The following is a 19,496-nucleotide window of genomic DNA, read 5'->3' as shown; positions in this document are numbered from 1 at the left end:
ACAGGTATTCAGCATTTAGTCTCTAGCCAACCCTGGCATTCCCTCCTTGTTTGCTTCCCACCCAATAAAAGCAGCATTAACAGGGTTACAGAAGTTACATGGCCATCATTCATTAGACTACCTAGTTCTAGCAACCAGGTTCACGGTATGTCTTGCATGCTCAGTAGTTCTCCATTTGGGGTGCTGCAGAGCCTGGTTCTCAAGGCACCCATCTTTTTGGTGTTTTTTTTGGCACCTGGGTAGGTGGAACTCGGTGTGTTATACTAGATACATTCCGGGTCCACAGGAGGAAATGGCTATTGCATTTTCTAAATTTGTCGAGTGATTACTCCTGTTTTGTAGTCTTGAATTTAAGTTTATTGCAATGTTTTCACCTTTTTGGCATACTGACCATCATGATCTCGGCAGACCTCAGATCATGTCTGTCTTCTTTACATCAATTTTTTTTCCGTTTCTGTCCTCGCCTCGTGGTTTCCCAGACTCTGTACACAAGTGGTAGGCTATGTAATTGTCCATATTTGTGGGCAGAGTCTGTGGCCTATTTAAACCCCTACCCCTCTCTCTCAGTTGATGACAATTGTTTCGTTTTTCCCACCCTCCCACTCCTCTCTCTAGTTACTCATTACTATGTCTTCCTTTTGGCGTACCGACCATCATGATCTCGACACACCTCAGATTATGTCTGTCTTCTTCTGTTTTCATCTGTTTTTTCCGTTTCTGTCCTTAGCCTCGTATTGACTCTATGTCCCCAGACTCCGTACACAAATATATATATATATTTTTACAGTAAGTGTTAGTCAATAATTGGGGATTACTCTAGCCTTGGTGTAGAGGTATCTACATTTTAATATAGACAGGTGAGTATTTGCATCATCTTGTTTACTGACTTAACAGTACAGAACCAGACTTAACAGAATCAGAACAACAAACATGGTCCATAAAATCCTTCACCGGACCCTCCTACTTCTTCTATCTTGATGAAACGATCAGGAAGCGAAACAGTAGGATAAACTGGAAAATCCATAAACCCCAACAATCAGGACTGAGCAAGTAGAGGTAGTCACACTATGAGAGAAAGACAACATAATGCGAAAGTAAATTTGTGTTTGACACAACCATGTGAAATATCAAACTAAGGTCATAGCGAAGGAGACATAGTAAAAACTATGAAAGCACAATAGTACAAAGGAAAAAGCAAACACACTCCCCAACAAAGAAAAGACGCAAACAAGAGGGAGGGAAAAAATGGGAGGGAAATATTCGCCTCCTGTCTTTAATAACATTTAGATTACTTCTACACCAAGGCTAGAGTAATCCCAAATTTTTAGCAAGACAGGAGGCTTCATATTTACATTTTTAACGCGAAAAGAAAGCAGCAGAGGCATGACCCCTGGGACGAAAGTAGAAAGTCCTGAAGGTTGATTCCCGGGACCAATCTGCTGCAGCCAGAATGTCTGAAAGGGATCCACCCAGCTCAAAGGCAGCCGAAGCCGCTGCGCCCCTTACCGAATGAGCCCCGAAAGACCCGTCAACACTGGCAAGATGGAGGATCCCCTTAATCCAATGAGCCACTGTAGGGTACATAAGGTTAAAGGATGTACATAGGAGATTAAAAGAGGCCTGTTGGAGGGGGGGGCGAAACCGTGCCGTGGAAGCTAGGTAGGCGCGAACGCACCGAGCCACACATAGCTTCGGCCTATCCGGAAAATAAGGGTAAGAGACAGAAGAGGAATGCGACTGAAATACCGCCTGGGTAAAAAACGAAACAGTCCGTGTCAAAAGCCCTGATGTCGGATGCCGTACGAAAAGAAATCAGACAGAAGCAGAGCCAATTAGCCAAGACCTGGCGGAGGGAAAGAGCATCATTATCAGGCCAGTCATCCACTAAATGAAGGACCGCAGAAACGTCCCAAATGTTTGCATACCTAGAGTGCAAAGGCTTAACCGACCAGATGCCTCGGGGGAGTTGGCATATCGTCGGGTCCTTTCCTATGCCGAGCCCCTGTACTGGTATGCGTGCTGCCGAACGAAATATATTGATGGTATGGTAAGATTTCCCTAATGAATGAAGATGGGCTAAGAAATTGAGGACCGCTACCACTGGTCCCATAAAGGGATCAATAGACCGTTCCAAACACCAGCTTCTCATAGTTCCAGGGGATCAGGATTGCCAGAGTAATTCTCGAGCCTCTGTTGATAAGCCTGGCACATTCCAGGAACCCCTGAAACCGTCCAGGCCACGAGAAGGAGGCAGCCTTGAAGCACCAGGGGATGGGGATTCCCCTCTGAATCTGCCAGTAGGTCTTGAGAGGGGGGAAGAAAAAGAGGGTCGGCACATGACAACTCCAGAAGAAGGGGAAACCAGGGCTGCGTCCTCCGTAGAGGGGTAATCAGGAGAATCATGACCTGCTGACTCCTCAGTTTGTGGAGAAACCTAAGGATCATGGAAAATGGTGGAAAGGCGTAAGCCCCTTCTTTTGGCCAAGTCTGAAGGAAGGCATCCACCACCATGGACCATGGATCAGGTATCCAACTGAAGAACCTGGATGTCCTGGAGGCGAACATGTCCAGTGTCAGGGGACCCCTAGCCCTATTGAGAGCGTGAAACATCTTGGGATAGAGTTTCCTCCAATGCCTGGAGAACCAGTCCACCATGATGGTTAGGCTGCAATCCAGGCAATACTGGTAAAGGTATTTGGTAAGTGTCAGGTCCCATCCGGGCTGTGGAGCTGCATGTCTTTAGTTTCCTTGTCTTGCTACAGTTTCCCTAGTCCTTGCTCTTTGTGTTTGCTCTGTTTCCTTTATAAGGTGTGCCCCACCTGTGTGTTCTGTTTGTCCCAGTCTGCAGTCTACAGGTATGTCTCTCTGATATGTGTTTGGGTTTCATGTTTAGTTTGTTTAGTACCTTTATAGGCAGGTTTTAGTGTTAGGACCCACCGTCATTGGAGTACTTTTGCGTAGTGGTGGGCTAAGCATACTATGGCCATATGATGTGACGGAATCTCCAATTATTATCACATAGTCCTAGGCTAGTCCTGTATCCATGTGTGTCTGTATTTTGTGTACCTTTGCCCTCCTACCCTGAAGCATCTGAGGAGTTCGGTTCCTCTCTCCTCTACCCATGTCCCAGTTAATATGTCCTATCCTTGCTTAAAGGAGAAGCATCCGAGGATTCTGGCTCCTCACTCCATCCCCGTGTTCCTTGTCCTGTGTTGTGCCCTGTATCATGTATGTCTTGTCTGGTTATGTTTCCTGCTTGGTCTCCCTGTCCCTTGCTCCTTGCTCTGTCCCCCTTGCTAGCTCTGTCCCCCCTTGCTAGCTCTATCCCCCTTGCTCGCTCTGTCCCCCTTGCTTGCTACATTTCTCCTGTACTCTGCTCAGCTTCCCTTCTCCCAGCATGCAGCATCCTGCCCATTTCTATGTTCTGTTATGTCTCATACCTGCTCAAGGGTGCCTGCAGGTTATTACTTTGTTTTGAACTGGACAACATCTGCTGCTATGTCACCAGTATGAGGAATCTGCACACACACCAAAGGAACTCAGGTGCTTAACTGTGCCAGGAAGGGCCAGCTCAGGCAGATTTATTAAAGGACAGCAACAACGTTTCGACCTCACAATGAGGTCTTTATCAAGTTCATAAAGACCTCATTGTGAGGTCGAAACGTTGTTGTTGTCCTTCAATAAATCTGCCTGAGCTGGAACCCTTGAATGCCTGGAGCCTTTATTTATTAACATCTGCCGCTATGTCAGGGTGCTGGTATGTGGTTGCACAACCCTGGGTGCTCAGCGCCCTGGAGGGTACGGTCACCCTGCATCAGGCCCTGACCACTCTGCTTCTGCGCAATAACCCTTGAACATCATCTTTGGCCGCTCTGAGTCATGGTAGCCGTCTGACCACGGATCCGGGACCTCACAGTAAGTTTGAGGCAATTGATGTAAAGTCCTCTTTCCTCGTCAGTCCATAGGCCCCTTGTGACCGACTCGCCTCAGGCAGCCCCCTATCCACTCGAACTGGCATCAGGGTAAAGTGTGGAGACTGTATGAAGATAGCCTGGCTGTTCCAGGCCTCTATGTGGGTCAGCCACCAGCGCAGTTCCAATCTTACCTCATCCGTTAGGGAAATGGATAGATCGTATGACCCCGAGTGACGAAAATGGGAGGCCTTGAGTCGTTGCATAGCCCAATAGTGAAGGGGGCCAGGGAAGATCGCCTGAATGGATGCGGACATAAGGCTAATCATGGGTGAAAGATCTCTTGGGAGACCCTCGGGCGTCTGAGCATATGGCGGATCTCCGCCTGATGGTAGTCAACTTTGGACTGTGGGAGCTTTAGAACGGCCTTCACTGAATGCACTGTGAAACTGGATGGACTGTGTAGGCGTCAGGTCTGACTTTTCCGTATTGATGATGAAACCCAGCTTCTGGAGCAAGTTTACAGTCATCGCGGTATCTTTGTGCAAGGTGAATTTGTCCTGTGCCATCAGCAGTACAGTATAGGTGCACATAGAGTTGTTAGGGTTTAGTAAGAAAATAGATTAGGGACACCTTAGGGTCTCTTTTTCTATTTTGAGTCAGTATAGGGCTGATTCAGAGAATAGATAGGGTATAGTTTAGTTGCCACTTAGCTTCTTTAGGACAGAATGTAGGGTCATTTTAGGGTCCATTCACATACATTTCCCTATTTCTTACCTTCTACTACCACACAAGACATACAGTTGCCATTTTCAACACATATGTATTTTAACTGTAATTGTATGTATTCCCCTTTAAGAAATGCACGAAAGGCACTTTTATATAACTATATATTCTTTGTTTTTAATATGTAGATTAGGCATTATCTGTTATTTATTACATATATGAATATTTGTAGTACACATTGCGGTATTGTACATATTTAATCCCTTTTAATAAATCTTAAATAAAAGTTGTAATTGTTATTTATTTCCTTAATTTTAACCTGAGTATGATTGTTATCAGTCATATATATTCCCCACTTAATTTAGGCCATTATGCCCAATTCGGCTGTTTGGCTTTTTAAAACACCGCAATGTCACTTTTATTACTTTCAGTATTTGCTTACACTGAAACTAGTTCTCTTTTTTTTTTTCCTGCGGCGAAAACTGCCCGTTTCTTTATGACAAGCTTAATCAGCTTGTTTAGGCAGATTCACCGCACTTCCCTAGGTTAACCCCTACACACATAAGTGTTTCCAATTGGTAACGGACTTATATGTTGAATGTGGACGCGTATAGACACTTTCGCCTTTGCATTGTATTGAACGTTGGACATTGGAGGCACCCGTAACCATCCTCCACTTTTGCAAAAGCCGTCCGGATTGGTCGCATTGGATTTAAAAAGACTGCATTATGGTTTTAGACAGCAAACCGACTTGAGGAAGCCCATGGGCGAAACGAGTATCGGAGGATTCACAAAGACACTTAAATAGAATACATTTTATGATAGTGTTGTAATTTATGTAATAAAGTATTTATTCTACATTTTACATCACCTTTTATATTATATTTATATACATATACTCCATACACTCTGCTGGATCCACTCTGCTGTCCATCACCTTAAAGGGGGAGTACTGCCCTAAGTCAGTACAGTGTTCTTGATCCCTGGAGCCAGGTTACAGGCTCTAGGCAAGGTGTCGGGGTTGAGGAGAGGAACCCAGTATGCAGGACAGAAGTGTAGTTGTTTTGCAATAGCCAAGGGTCCGGACTGGAGACAGCAGCAAAGTCGTGGTACGAATAGCCAAAGGGTCAGGACTGGAGACGGCAGCGAAGTCGTGGTACGAAAGCCAAGGGTCGGGACTGGAGACTGCAGCGAAGTCGTAGTACAAATAGCCAATGGTCAAACCAGGATAACGTAGAAAGAACAGCAAACAAATAGCTCTTACTGGCACAATAATTCAGCACTGAGTGAAACTCCTTTCAGGAGTAAATAAAGAAAGGTGGGGGCGCGCACGCTCTTTGATTCAGCCGCGTGAGCAGCTGGTACCCGCGATCGGCGGGTACTCAGGTGAGTTACTTCGTTGGGGTTCTCTCCGTGAACCCTGACACAAGATGGCTAACTGTAGCCACCTTTTTCTGGTCCGTTTTGAATGTGTTGCAATACTGCTCTATGTGATTTTATCCATTTGTAGATATCTCCATTCAAATACAGTTGGGTGTGTGATCCCTAATCACACCAGGCGTTGATGATTTGAGTCAACCTTTGTCTGACTCATCAGAATGTGAGTTTTTTTATACATTTGTTTAAAAAAAAAATGCTATATTTTATCATACAGAGTGCACTATTATTATTATTTTTTTTATTGTCATTTTTTCATGTCATTTATTCTACATAACCCATTGGGGTGAGGGTGAGTTACGTTTATATTTACTTCTGTCGCTCCGCTCACTGTTGGTGGGTTGCACCACCAATACCTGTTTTTTATATATTAAAATTCAGCCTGTGGTGTGTTTTATTTTGCCTATCTGTATCTTTCTTCCAGTAATGATGCATGCGTGGGGTAAAAACTGAGCCTCTGGTATCCTCTGCAACTGGGCTCCTACCTGACCTGCTTACCTGAGCCCTGACACTCTAGAGGCACAGCATCCATGGAGTGAGTGTGAGGGCACATAAAACCAGAGTAGCGTGAAAGCTAAAAGTTTCTTCATTTACATTTTCTATCATACTTCGAACATCCTTTCACTGATTCTGTTACTTACGATCTTTCAGATTCTGGTCCCAATTTTAGTGATCATCTCAAACCTACAAGGTTTTCCCACATTCTTTTTACCTGACTTTCAACAATAATCCTAGGTGATTTCAGCATATTCATTGATGACCCACTTTCCTCCACTGCATCTAACTTCCTCATTTGAACTCACAGTGTACCAGTTACCCTTATTAGTTACTTACAATGCATACAATATAATTTGTGCTGCATCCTATGGAGCTCTACCACACTTGATTCATTTTGTTTCTAGCCTTTAATGACAGATGTACCCTCAATGATCAGGCCAGAGCCACCCGACCAATATAACTACCCAATAATTAACTCAACACCAAGAGTGGGTTTAAAAAGGCCACAGACAGACAAGCCAAGCCTAAACCAAAACTAGGGCAATGTCTACCAAACCGAACACCAATAAATAACATAGAGCATAAATAATTAACATGAATACATAACAAAAACCTAAAACACTCCTAAACTTACCAGGCTATTCGTGTACCACCAACACAGGGAGAGATCTGAGGCTCTGAGCACCACCAGCCAGGAACCTCTTACTGAAATACCACCAAATGCTCTCCCCAGAGGATTCACCCCCTAGATGCCTGGTAAGCTTCTTCCAAGAGCCCATCCCTAGCATGCTGTGCAATCTAGGAATCCTTTCCGACCATACCATCTTAAAACCTGGAACTAACCCTAGCATAACCTTAGCAAACTGAAAGTGAGACATCGGCAACATGACGGCAACCATCTTTGACCCAGAGTGCCCAAAGATGGTGTTCAGGAGTTATTGCGCAGTAGCGGAGTTGGACAGGACCTGGTGCAGGGCAACTGCACTCACCCGGGTGTTGAGCACCTCGGGTTGTGCAGCCACATACCAGCGCCCTGACATAGCAGCGGATGTTGTCCAAAACAAAACAAAGTGATATCCTGCAGGCACCCTGGAGCAGGCATGAGACATAGCACTAGAATCATGTGCAGGATGATGCAAGCTGGGAGTAGGGAAGCTAAGCAGAGTAACAGCAGAACATTGCGAGCAAGGGGGACAGAGCGGGCAAGGGAGAACATAGGAAGACAGGACATACCTGGTACAGAGCACAACAAAGGACAGGGAACAAGGCAAGGAACACAGGGGATGGAGTGAGGAGCTGGAATCCTCAGACGCTTTTCCTTTAAGCAAGGATAGGAAATCTTAACGGGGACATGGGGAGAGGAGAGAGGAACCGAGATCCTCCGATGATTCAGGGAAAAGAGGGCAAAGGTACATAAGAGATAGACAAACATAAATACAGGACTAGCCTAGGACTATGTGATAACAATTGGAGATTCTGTCACATCATATGGCCATAGTATGCTTAGCCCACCCCTACGCCAAAGTACTCCAATATTCGGTGGGTCCTAGCACTAAACCCTGCCTACTGAATAACTAAAGCTGAAACTGAACATTGAATCTATACACAGAACAGAGAAGGACATACCTTTAGACTGCAGACTGAGACAAACATAACAAACGGATGGGGCACACCTTATAAAGGAAACAGGAGCTGAAGCAAAGAGCAGAATTGGAATCAAGAAATCAGAAGCACAGAACAGAGCACAAGGGAATCCAGGAACGGATTGTAGTGAAAAAGGGAAAACCAGAGATATACAGCTCCACGGCCTGGATGGGGCATGTCAAAGTCTTTATGAACCAAAAAAAGACAGGCCACCCACAGGCTGAACCTCCAAAAACCTCTGCATGCAACCCACCGTGCAGATAAAATCACCTGGGAGGTGTGTACAGCTCGATCCGCCTCCCCGAACCTGACATGTCCGTCTTAGATGACTGTAACCAGACAGCTACCTGATCAATACTGCACTCCGCTAACCCAGCCGCCAAGGCCTTACTTAGGCTGACAAGCCTAACCGAAGCACCCAAAAAAAAGCAAAGGCAAAAGCTGCCTGAAACAAGGCTACTTCATAGCTATCCCTGTACACCCCTTCCAAGATGCCCAGCAGCTTTTGGAGAATAATGGCTGATGAGGGGCACCTGGGATTGGGGCCAGGATGACCCCTCTTAATCCCACGCAAAATCTATCTAACCACAAAGTGCTTGGTTAAATCTACCCAGCCCTGCAATTTAAACAGGAAAGCCAATGTTTATATGCTTCTGTCCACCTGAGAGGGGGACACCCCACCCAACTCCAAACCTGTTACCAATCACAGCAGAATATTCAAGTGATCCCTGTCACCCGACACAAAGCCTGCCATACGCGCCAAGCGATCCCACTCCTGCCAAACCCTATCGTACACAGCCCAGGTAGTTGGCGCCATGGAGGACCTCATCCATCCCGCAAGCATGCAGTCTCCAGACTCCACATCACTTCATGGCAGGCCCACAGCGTCCGCCCCGCCGCCTCCTGATGAAACTGCTCCCACTGAAAACGAGAGAGACAATGATCACATTCAGGTAACCCAGAACATGTTTTGCCGGAAAAGACACATTCAGCTCTATACACAGCAGTATGAACCAGTACAAAGCAGTACGAGCAACTGCACCACCGGGGGAGAAGAGGCAGACAAAAATGTTAATAGAAAGTACAATCGCCAGGTTGTCAGTAAAGAAGACAACCCATCTGCCACCCTCACAACGTAAGAGCCCCCAGCAAGGGGAACAGCTCAAGGAAAGCCAAATTTCTAATGAATGGGCTGTAAAACCCCTCCTCAGGCTATCTCAAATTCCACGTAGAACGTCCTGTCAAACCAACACCCCAGCAAGTGATGGCAACAAGTGATCCGGGTGAATGGGAAGCAATTGGAAAGCGGACTGGATGTTCAACATTATTGACAGACCCCATTCGGATAGCGGTGGATCAAATTATATTTTCCACCCCTAATGGCAACATCCTAAGAAGAAAACGGTATCCAGAACCCATGTTTGAAGCCGTTGACCAGAAACTCTGTGTCCCCCTGCTTACAGTCAGCAGATGCTCCCTTTTCCCGAGGCTGACAAAGAATCCTGCACTGCCCTGCTGGCCCCTCATTGAAAGGGTGATGCCTTTTAGGCCATCATAAGTTTAAACCAGAGCGGCAGGTCCATCGGATCTCACCACATCCCTGGATTGTGACGAAATTGCTCGTCATAGCGCCAGGCCTGGAAGAAGGGGGCCCCTCTTCATCCCCAGAAGATGCTCGTGGGCTCAGGCTACGAAGCAGATGGATTTTCCTTGCAGGCCTATTCGAAGCTCCTACCTGGTCCAGCACTGAGCCAAGTTGCTACTGCAGCCACGCTGTCCCTCTCTGTGGAGTCACAGACCGGACACCCTCCAGCAGCTTCTCCACACCCTGATCCATGAAGACCGGCAAGACAAGAGGGAGAAAGAAAGAGAGCCGCAGAAGGAAAGAAAGACTGTCCAATAACAAAAAGGAAAAAAGGTGATAAACTTAATGACACCTGCCCTTAAATAACCTCCCAAAACTCCACCCTCAAAAAAACTAAAAAAATGCCATCAGGTCTTGCCCTACTCAATATCCCAGTCAAGGCCCACTCTGGCCCATTCTGGCCCCCGTGGACATCGTTATTTAAAAATTGTCTAAAAACATGCCTACCACCTACATAATTATTTCACTCTTTGCTACAATGCTATTTAATATGGTTTATGCAGACGGCACTTAATTAAAATTGAACACACAAAAACATTAGGTAGCAAATTTTATTCTGTGATATTTTTCAGCAGTTTTTTAGCGCAAGTGATAACATAAAAAAACCGTAAAATTTCATTTTAAAGAAAACATCATTACTACTTAGCAAAACTATATATAGATATATATATATATATATATATATATATATATATATATATATAAACCATTAAAAGCCCATTGTACACACTAAGCATAGAAAAACAAACCTTTTATGAAAATACAACCATGTATGTAGAAATATATTTATGCTGGTTTTTCTGTATAACCTTACAATCAATTGAAAATTTTTATTACATTTTACATTACTTATTTTCTGCGGTTGCTCATGAGGTTTGTTCTAAACATATTTTGTGGATTTATTTTCCTGTTTTCGTGTCAAATAGATTTACATGACAAGTAAACTTGGTAAACACATAATTCTCTGATGAAAAGTAAAGTTTTTCTGTAGCCACATCACATCATGAGTGCATTGAATTAGAACATTTCTTTCTTTTTTTTTTTTTTTGTATGAATTAAAAAAATCCTTATACATCATTTCTGCAACTAGTGCTTCAGGGAAGAGCAAGTTTTTTTAAGACAATGTTGGTTACTTTTTAAAATAATTTTTCCTACATCTTAGGTAATAATCATTGCTCCCTTATTTTTGTGTAAGGCCACAGGAAAAAAATGTCCTGAAAGAGAGCTTTCTTAAGCTAGATTTTATATTGAACAATCCTTGTCAGATTTAAGTGCTTCCTCAATTTTGACTTCCGATGTGCATGTTTTATGCCCATGAAATTTCAAGCAACTGGCTGACTGGAGCAGAGATTCATCTGTAACGCTCGTTGACTTCAATGTGCAATTTTCAAACACGTCAGGTCTAAAAAGGCAAAACAGAAAAAGTAGATCCTGTGAATGTGGTTCATTGAAATATTATAGCCTCATAGACAGACTATTCTACCATTAACTGCATATATATATATATATATTTACTAGTGATCTAAACCAGAAACAGGACCAGAGCTTTGTGGACTGTGAGATAAACAATATCACAAAAATGTAAGACTTTATAACACGATATGAGCAAGAGTATGTGGACACCTGATCATCATATCTACAGTATATGAGCTTGTTGGACATCCTACTCCAAAACCATGGGCATTAATATGGGGTGGCCACCTCTTTTTGGCCTCCACTCTTTTGGGAAGGCTTTTCACAAGCATTTGTGAGGTCAGGCACTGGTGCTGGCAATGCATGTTAAAGGTGTTCTGTGGAATTAGGATCAGGGGTCTGTGCAGGCCACTTGAGTCCTTCCATACCAAGCTTTTCTGTCTTTTTAGTGTTTGCTTTTTGCACAGGGGCACAATCATGCTTGAACAGGAAAGAGCCTTCCACAACCTGGTGCCACAAAGTTGGAAGCATACTATTGTCTTAAATGCCCTTGTATTCTGTAGCATTAATATTAGCCTAAACCCAGCCCAGCCCCAGACCATTATGCTTCCACCACCAAACTTTACATTAGGTACTATGCATTCTGATAGGTAGCAATCTCCTGGCAGTTGTCAAACTCATTTTGGAATTTTGTAGCAAGTGATGCAAGTGAAGCAAGTGTTACGTGTTACACAGTCAGCACTCTGTGGCCTTGCTCTGTGAATGGTCTGCTACTTCATGCCTGAGCTGTTTTTATTCCTATACACTTCCACTTCACAAGAACAGTGACCCAGGGCAGATCTAGCAGGGCAGGAATTTAACAAATCACAAACATGTTAGTAATCTGTTTTGGGAAAACACCTAAACTCAATAATTAGGATGGTTATCAACAATCTTTTGGTCTTATAGTGTACATAGTTGCCAACATAAAAAAAAAAAAAAAATTCCAGCGATACTTTGCAGCACAGCTTGAAAATAGACCACACCCACTACCCCAAACCCCTACTTACTCTACCCAACCCACACAATTAGCGTCATTTAACTCTGCCTGGTTATTATGGCACAGGTTATATTAACAGATTGCTACCAATACTACCTTACATCCTTGGTATGTGGTAGAAATATTTGCAGCATGTGCCGCATGGTAGGCAGGTGAATTGTATCACCTTTACAGAGGTTATGTTGAGGAAAGTAGTTAAATAACTAACAAGGAAATTATTGAAACTGGAACTGCAGAGAATGTAAAAATAATAGTAAAAAAAATTCCCAAACCCCCACACTAGCATATTAATGCTAGTCAAGGCCTGAGCAAGTGTTTTTCATGAGCTTAATGGTATATTAGGGACAACGGGGCAGTAAAGTAACCTTTGGCACTTTAGAGGTTGTGTATTATAATCCCCATTATACCTGTGCTGGTGTTATAGTATAGCCTTCATCAATACAGTGAAGGAAAAAAATATTTGATCCATTGCTATAATTTTAAAGATAGGTTTATTTGAACAGTGAGTGACTGTGAGGGTCTTGAGGGTTAGGGATGAGAAACCCAGTATGCAGGAATATCACAGCCAAGTAGCAGTAGTAGGGACAGATGCGCCACGTGCAGCGAGGTCCAGAAACGTAGCCGAGTCAGGGTAAGCAAACACAGTCCAGTATAAGAAGCCAAGGCTCAGGGTAGGAGAGATCAGCGAAGTCCGGATAACAATAGCCAGGGTCAGGATAATAGAAGTCAGCAAAGTCCAAAGGGAATCTGAGGTCAGCAACAAGATCAATCCAAAAACAGCAATACGCAGAGGGAAGCTCGTGGAGCTTCAATGACCATGAGAACTCAAGGCAGCTGGTACCATAGTCACCAAAAAAACAATTGGTAACACACCGCGAAGGACTGAAATCCCCCCCCCCCAAGGTCCCCTGCTCAAGACAGCACATGTACAGGCCTATCGGAAGTTTGACAATGAACATCTGAATGATTCAGAGGAGAACTGGGTGAAAGTGCTGTGGTCAGATGAGACCAAAATCAAGCTATTTGGCATCAACTCGCCATGTTTGGAGGTGGAGGAATGCTGCTTATGACTCAAGAACACCATCCCCACCGTCAAACATGGAGGTGGAAACATTATGCTTTGGGGGTGTTTTTCTGCTAAGGGGACAGGACAACTTCACAGCATTAAAGGGACGATGGATGGGTCCATGCACCATCAAATCTTGGGTGGGAACCTCCTTCCCTCAGCCAGGGCATTGAAAATGGGTCATGGATAGGTATTCCAGCATGACAATGACACAAAACACATGGCCAAGGCAACAAAGGAGTGGCTCAAAAAGAATCACATTAATGTCCTGGAGTGGCCTAGCCAGTCCCCAGACCTTAATCCCATAGAAAATCTGTGTAGGGAGCTAAAGGTTCGAATTGTCAAACATCAGCCTCGAAACCTTAATGACTTAGAGAGAATCTGCAAAGAGGAGTGGGACAAAATCCCTCCTGAGATGTGTGCAAACCTGGTGAACAACTACAAGAAACGTCTGACCTCTGGATTGCCAAAAAGAGTTTTGCGACCAAGTACTGTCATGTTTTGCAAATGGGTCAAATACTTATTTCATTGAGTAAAATGCAAATCAATTTATATTTTATTTGAAATGTGTCATTCAGGATTTTTTGGTTGTTATTCTGTCTCTCACTGATCAAATAAACCATTAAAATTATAGACTGATCGTGTCTTTGTCAGTAGGCGAACGTATAAAATAAGCAGGGGATCAAATATTTTTTTCCTTCACTGTATACAGTTAGCCAGATACAGATATGATACCAAATCTTGCGGAATCTGGGTGATACAAGCGCCAATGAATAAAAGATAGACTTGTGCATTCGTATTTGGGAGAACATGAAAACAAACATGAATGTTGCATTTTCATTGTTCAAACCGAATCCTGAATAAACTAATGTTGTGGAAATCAAACGTTGTGATGACCACCAGACTTCTTTGAATGGATAAAAGTTTATTCCGGATACAAGCAGCTGCAGGGAGATCTACACAAAAGCAGGCAGATCTTTACAGAGCTCACAATTTCACACTATATATATATATATATATATATATATATATATATATATACATTAATCACAAAATAAAATAAGTACACTCCTACTAAAGGTTGGCACAATTAGAATAACTCTGCTTTTTACCATAAAGGCAAAGCTTAACCTACATAACATTAATATGTATGACATGGTTTTCAGTAATATTTAGACTTGTGCATTCTTCTTCGGGCGAACATGAAAACGAACATGAAGAGTGCGTTTTCGTGTTCGTTCCGAAGACATGAAGAAGAGAAGATAGCAGTGGTAGGATTTTAAAATCCTGTTGCCGTAACTTGGCACCAGGATTTTAAAAGTCTGTACGAGCAACCAACAGAGTCGCTCGTACAGACTTTTAAAATCCTAATGCAGCAACTTGTCCGGCAGAGACCACTGGTCTCCCTGCGCTATTAGTTAAATGTCCGTACAAGCAACTTTATTGGTCATTTGTACTGACATTTAACGGTTGCAGCAGGGAGACCAGTGGTCTCTCCCGGACAAGTTACGGCACCAGGTGCCATTGGTTGATGGCAGTCGAGCCTCCTGCTGGCGACCAATAGAGTTGCTCATACGGACATTTAAACTCCTGGCACCAGAGCCACTGCGGTACACGTTAACTCCGTATTAACCCCTTATACAAACCGGAAACACGAAGAATGTCCACAAATATTCGCCCGAAGAGAACACAGGAACGGGTGAATATTTGCGGAATGCGAAGATTTTTTTTGCCGAAAACGAGCACAAAGAGGAAGGCCCCCCTGGTGCCCAAATCTAGTAATATTAAGCAGACATCCTTTGCTCTGAAATTGACCCCGAGTCTACACTTATGGTCCAGTTTCTCACCAACTAATTCAGCTGTATAATTGGACCTATACCCTCTGCTATTTGTATCATGTTCTAGAGAAGAATACTACCTCCCAGAGCATCAGACTTTTATCACCACAATGCAGAAAACATTTAACCTCTTATTACCCATGCTCTCCACACTAATATGGCGGCAGATAAACGTACATGAAGACGAAGAAGCACAACATGAAGAATATTTGTTTCTTTGTATTTGTCATCGTAAATATATCCTAGCTAATTTACCTGCCCCCTATACAAGTCATTCCCTCTAGTCTACTTTAAGTCTTTGCAGCATAACAGGGGTTAGCAGGAATCTGTAGGATCACTTAAAGGTCCATAAGAGTGACTCTATTGGTCGCTGGTATGGGGCTCGTCTGACATCAACCAATGAAGAGCAGTTGCCCTTCATTGGTTGATGCCAGAGGAGCCCCCTGCCAGTGATCGACTCTTACGGACCATTAAAATTCTGGCGCCAAAGCAATTGGTCTCCTAAGGCCAAGTTGCTCCGAGGTGTACCTTATCCTGCCCTTTGCCAGGGAGACTAAAATCTCAGTTCATCCCAGGCCAAGTTGCTCAGAGCGGTTGTCTGAGTCTGTTGGTCACCAACCAGGGAGCTCGTTTGGCATCAACCAATGAAGAGCAGCTGCACTTCATTAGTTGGTGCTAAGTAGCAGGAAAATATTCAAGAAAGTTGCCAATCTTCCCAGGAGTAAACGTCCCAGCAAATTCACCCCGTCAGACAATGCAAAGCTCAGTGAAATAGCAATAAACAGGCCTGTTAGCAAGTGAATATTAAAGTTTAAGAAAAGACTGAACAATTATGGTTTGTTTGGAAGGTGTCTTCTCTCTAAAAAAAAAAAAAAAAACATGGTAGCACGGCTTAGGTTTGCAAAGTTGCATCTGAACAAATCACAATACTTCTAGAACAAAGTCCTTTGGACAGAGGAGACCAAACACAGTATATCAGCATAAAGACATTCTACCAACTCATACCACCATCAAGCATGGTGGCGGAGGAGGGGGGATGATTTGGGCTTGTATTGCAGCCACAGGACCTGGGAACAGCAGTTATTGACTCTACCATAAAGTATTCTAGGGTCAAATGTGAGGCTCCCTCTTTGACAGCTAAAGCTTGGCCAAAATTGGGTAATGCAACAGGACAATGATCTCAAGCACACTAGCAAATGTATAACAGAATGGCTGAAAAAGAAAAGAATCAAGGTCTTATAAGGGTGACCACATTTTATTTCTGCCATTCAGGGACACACTATGAAGCGCATGAGATTACATACACACAGGTGTATATGATATATATATATATATTGTAAGAAATCATTTTTATACTTTTATTTTGTTCTGCACATTTTAGGCCTGAATGCAGCTTGAGTGCTAGGAACATATGGTATCAATTAAGTGACGTAGCTTAGAGGGTCTTGGAATGCCGGTGTATCATATAACTGTTCCAATAGGATTCCTTAACGTATACCCTAACCAAATGTAAAGGGGTATAAATTGGCATGACTACAAAGACAAGGTCTCTTTCTACGCTCTTTCTATGCTCTTTCTACGCTCTTTCCACGCTCTCATCTTCATCTCACCAAGATACTAAGCCTACAGTACCTTTTATCACCATTTGTTCCAGCATTGGTATTGTATGAATTGATAATTTGTCATCGAATAAACCTAATTAATAGACTTTGAAGCTGTGGTCTTGATTGCTGTTTGATCACTGGAGAAGCTTAGATATTCAAGACAAAGAATATTCTAACAAATTGACGAGCCAGCCAGTCTTTAGTCAGTTTTCTACGGCGAGCCTTTACTGCACGTTTGTTTTTGACTTTTCCTCTTCCGACAAAGGGGGGATAGTGTGCAGTTGTCTGAAGAGATCAAAGAGATCCTCTGACTAAAAACAAAAAACCTAGCAGTGTGATCAGAAGAAAGTGTAATTGAACACTACCAGACCATTACCAGACCACGTGGTGAGAAGGAAGAGCATTCCAGAACCGTGTATCGTAGTGAGAGCAGACTGAGCAAGCAACTGATCTACGGTAAGTATGGATTTTATTAATACTTTGTCTTCCGGAAGTAAACTTGAATTTACGTTTGTTCCTTATACGGCTAGTGATTCAGCTTTGTGGCATGATTTATGGCGTCAATGTGAAGATGCAAATAAGAAGATAGACAAAAAGATATTTTCTGTGAATAAGGAGAAACAAAAGTTGAGGAATGTAATGAAGATGATTAAGATTTTTAATACATTACTTGATGGTGGTGATAATCTGACTAATAATGATGTTAGTCAAAGTAATTCACAGAGTAGTGACATGGTTAAAAATGAGATGCACAATGTGTGTGCAATAGAAAAGGAATGTCCTAAATGTGATTTATTAACTGAAGAGATCTCTGATTTGTCGGATTGCTTAGAAATTAAGAATTTGTTAATTACAAAATTGCAGAAAGACTTGAAACAAGTTTGTGTAATTACAAGGGGAGATAGACAAAGACACAGCTTAATTCCAGAAAATGTAGAGGATGAACCAGAGGTCAGTTCAGAACAGGAACTGCAAAGGAAGAAGCTTAGAAATAAGGCAGCAAAACTAAAATTACAGATTCAAAGCGAATTAATGAAATTACTTAAAGAAATACCGCCGTATAATTCTAATTTGGATGCATTTGGTAATGCAGATGTATTTGAATCGAATACAGAGAAGCATAATTTGAATAATGAACAAAGAAACAGATTATTTAAAATTTGGTTACCTACGTACATGAGTAGAAGGTTAGTAGCTCCAATAAGTGCTCCTATAGTGGAGGATGATGAAATCATCCATGGAACAGATAAGGATAGACTCCAACAGTTGATTAAGTTTACAACTGGAAATGAAAATCCAACACTTGACATACTAGAAAACCTGAAACCTACAATTTCAGAGGATCCATTTTCTTTCTTGTTAAGATTTGAGCAGGCTTACAGATTCGTTTTTAACATTTCTGATGATGAATGTCCTGCCTCTATGATTCAAGTTTTTGTTAAAAAGTTTAACTACCTGGATCCTACTAGCATAGCAATTGCTTCTGATATGCAAACACTTGAGGATGCTGCTGCATTTATTGATAAAATCAGGAGAGAATGCAGACATGAAGGGGTTAAAATGAATGTGTCTGTAGTTAACATGGTTAATAGCAAGAATATAGGTAGAAAGGAGAGATCACATTTCATTCACCCCCCTTCTCCCCCTCAGGAATTTAAACATACCCAGATGCAGAATCCCAGGGGACACAGGTTTTGGAATAAAGAGTCTTTTCACTGTTTCTATTGCAAGAAACTGGGACATTTTAAAAGACAATGTCGCAAATTTCTCTATAATAAAAAATTATACAAATGGATTTGTTTACAGTTCAGATCCAAATGTATATACTAACAGGGCTGTAACACCTCAAAGAGATTTACTTTACAATCCAATGATTAGGCAAATCAGGGAGATTGAAGTTAATAAAGAAGATTTACCTAATACTGGAACTACACAGGAATATGTTTGTTGTAAGTGTCGTGAGAGCTATAATACGTAGATCTATGTTGATTCAGTATACAGGGAGCTAGTATAGCAATTAACTCTTATTCATACTGTATCCCTGCACTCTGTCTTCTATGAAGATGTTTTGAATAAGTTAATTTATTTATAAGAAAAACTATATGAACAACATCAGATGTGTTATATGTTAACGTTTTGTGTTTTGTTTTATTCTGTAAGTTAAGATCCTGTAATGTTATATGTTGTGTCTGTTAAACTGCAACTACATAGTGTCCATCATTTGCAGAAGTACAAGTTAGGGATATTTCCTTTCTTGCTTCTCAGGTTGATTCAAAACCTTAATTTAGTTCATGAGAACAGGGTTTTGCGTCATGACTAAAAAGGATTACTATGTATTGTATTGTATTGATCAAATATGTTTTTCCGTAATCAATTCAAGTATTAATTATTTACTATTGTCCATATTCTTAAATTCATCTCATGATCCAAATTCATGTGTTATAATTTGCTATTTGGTTATTTGATAAAATGATGCAGTCTTTAATGTTAATCATTTTAAACAATTTCTTAAGAATCATTAGAACATTACATCATGTTTTATAGTGAGGTGCTACAATAATAAAGGTTTTGTATCAGCTAAGATTTTGATGCTGCATATCTGTTGTGTTTTTTAGGTTGTATGTAAGAGTCGAATGGACAATGCAAATTATTAAAAATTCCATCATGGCAAAGAC

At 42.2% G+C, this 19,496-nt stretch overlaps 1 protein-coding gene across 1 annotated transcript in view; it reads left to right on the top strand.

Annotated features, from left to right (window-relative positions):
* Positions 1-18,651, top strand: part of LOC128497653 (uncharacterized) — a 167,417-nt gene extending 148,766 nt beyond the window's left edge. The window contains exon 2 of the mRNA XM_053467816.1: positions 16,733-18,651. Coding sequence (XP_053323791.1) covers positions 17,284-18,651 — 1,368 coding nt within the window. The 5' untranslated portion in view covers positions 16,733-17,283. The remainder of the gene's footprint in view (positions 1-16,732) is intronic.
* The last annotated feature ends 845 nt before the right edge of the window (positions 18,652-19,496 follow it).

The sequence above is a fragment of the Spea bombifrons genome, chromosome 5, assembly GCF_027358695.1.
Source record: "Spea bombifrons isolate aSpeBom1 chromosome 5, aSpeBom1.2.pri, whole genome shotgun sequence".
NCBI lineage: Eukaryota > Metazoa > Chordata > Amphibia > Anura > Pelobatidae > Spea > Spea bombifrons.
This window is presented reverse-complemented; position numbering and strand designations above follow the sequence as displayed.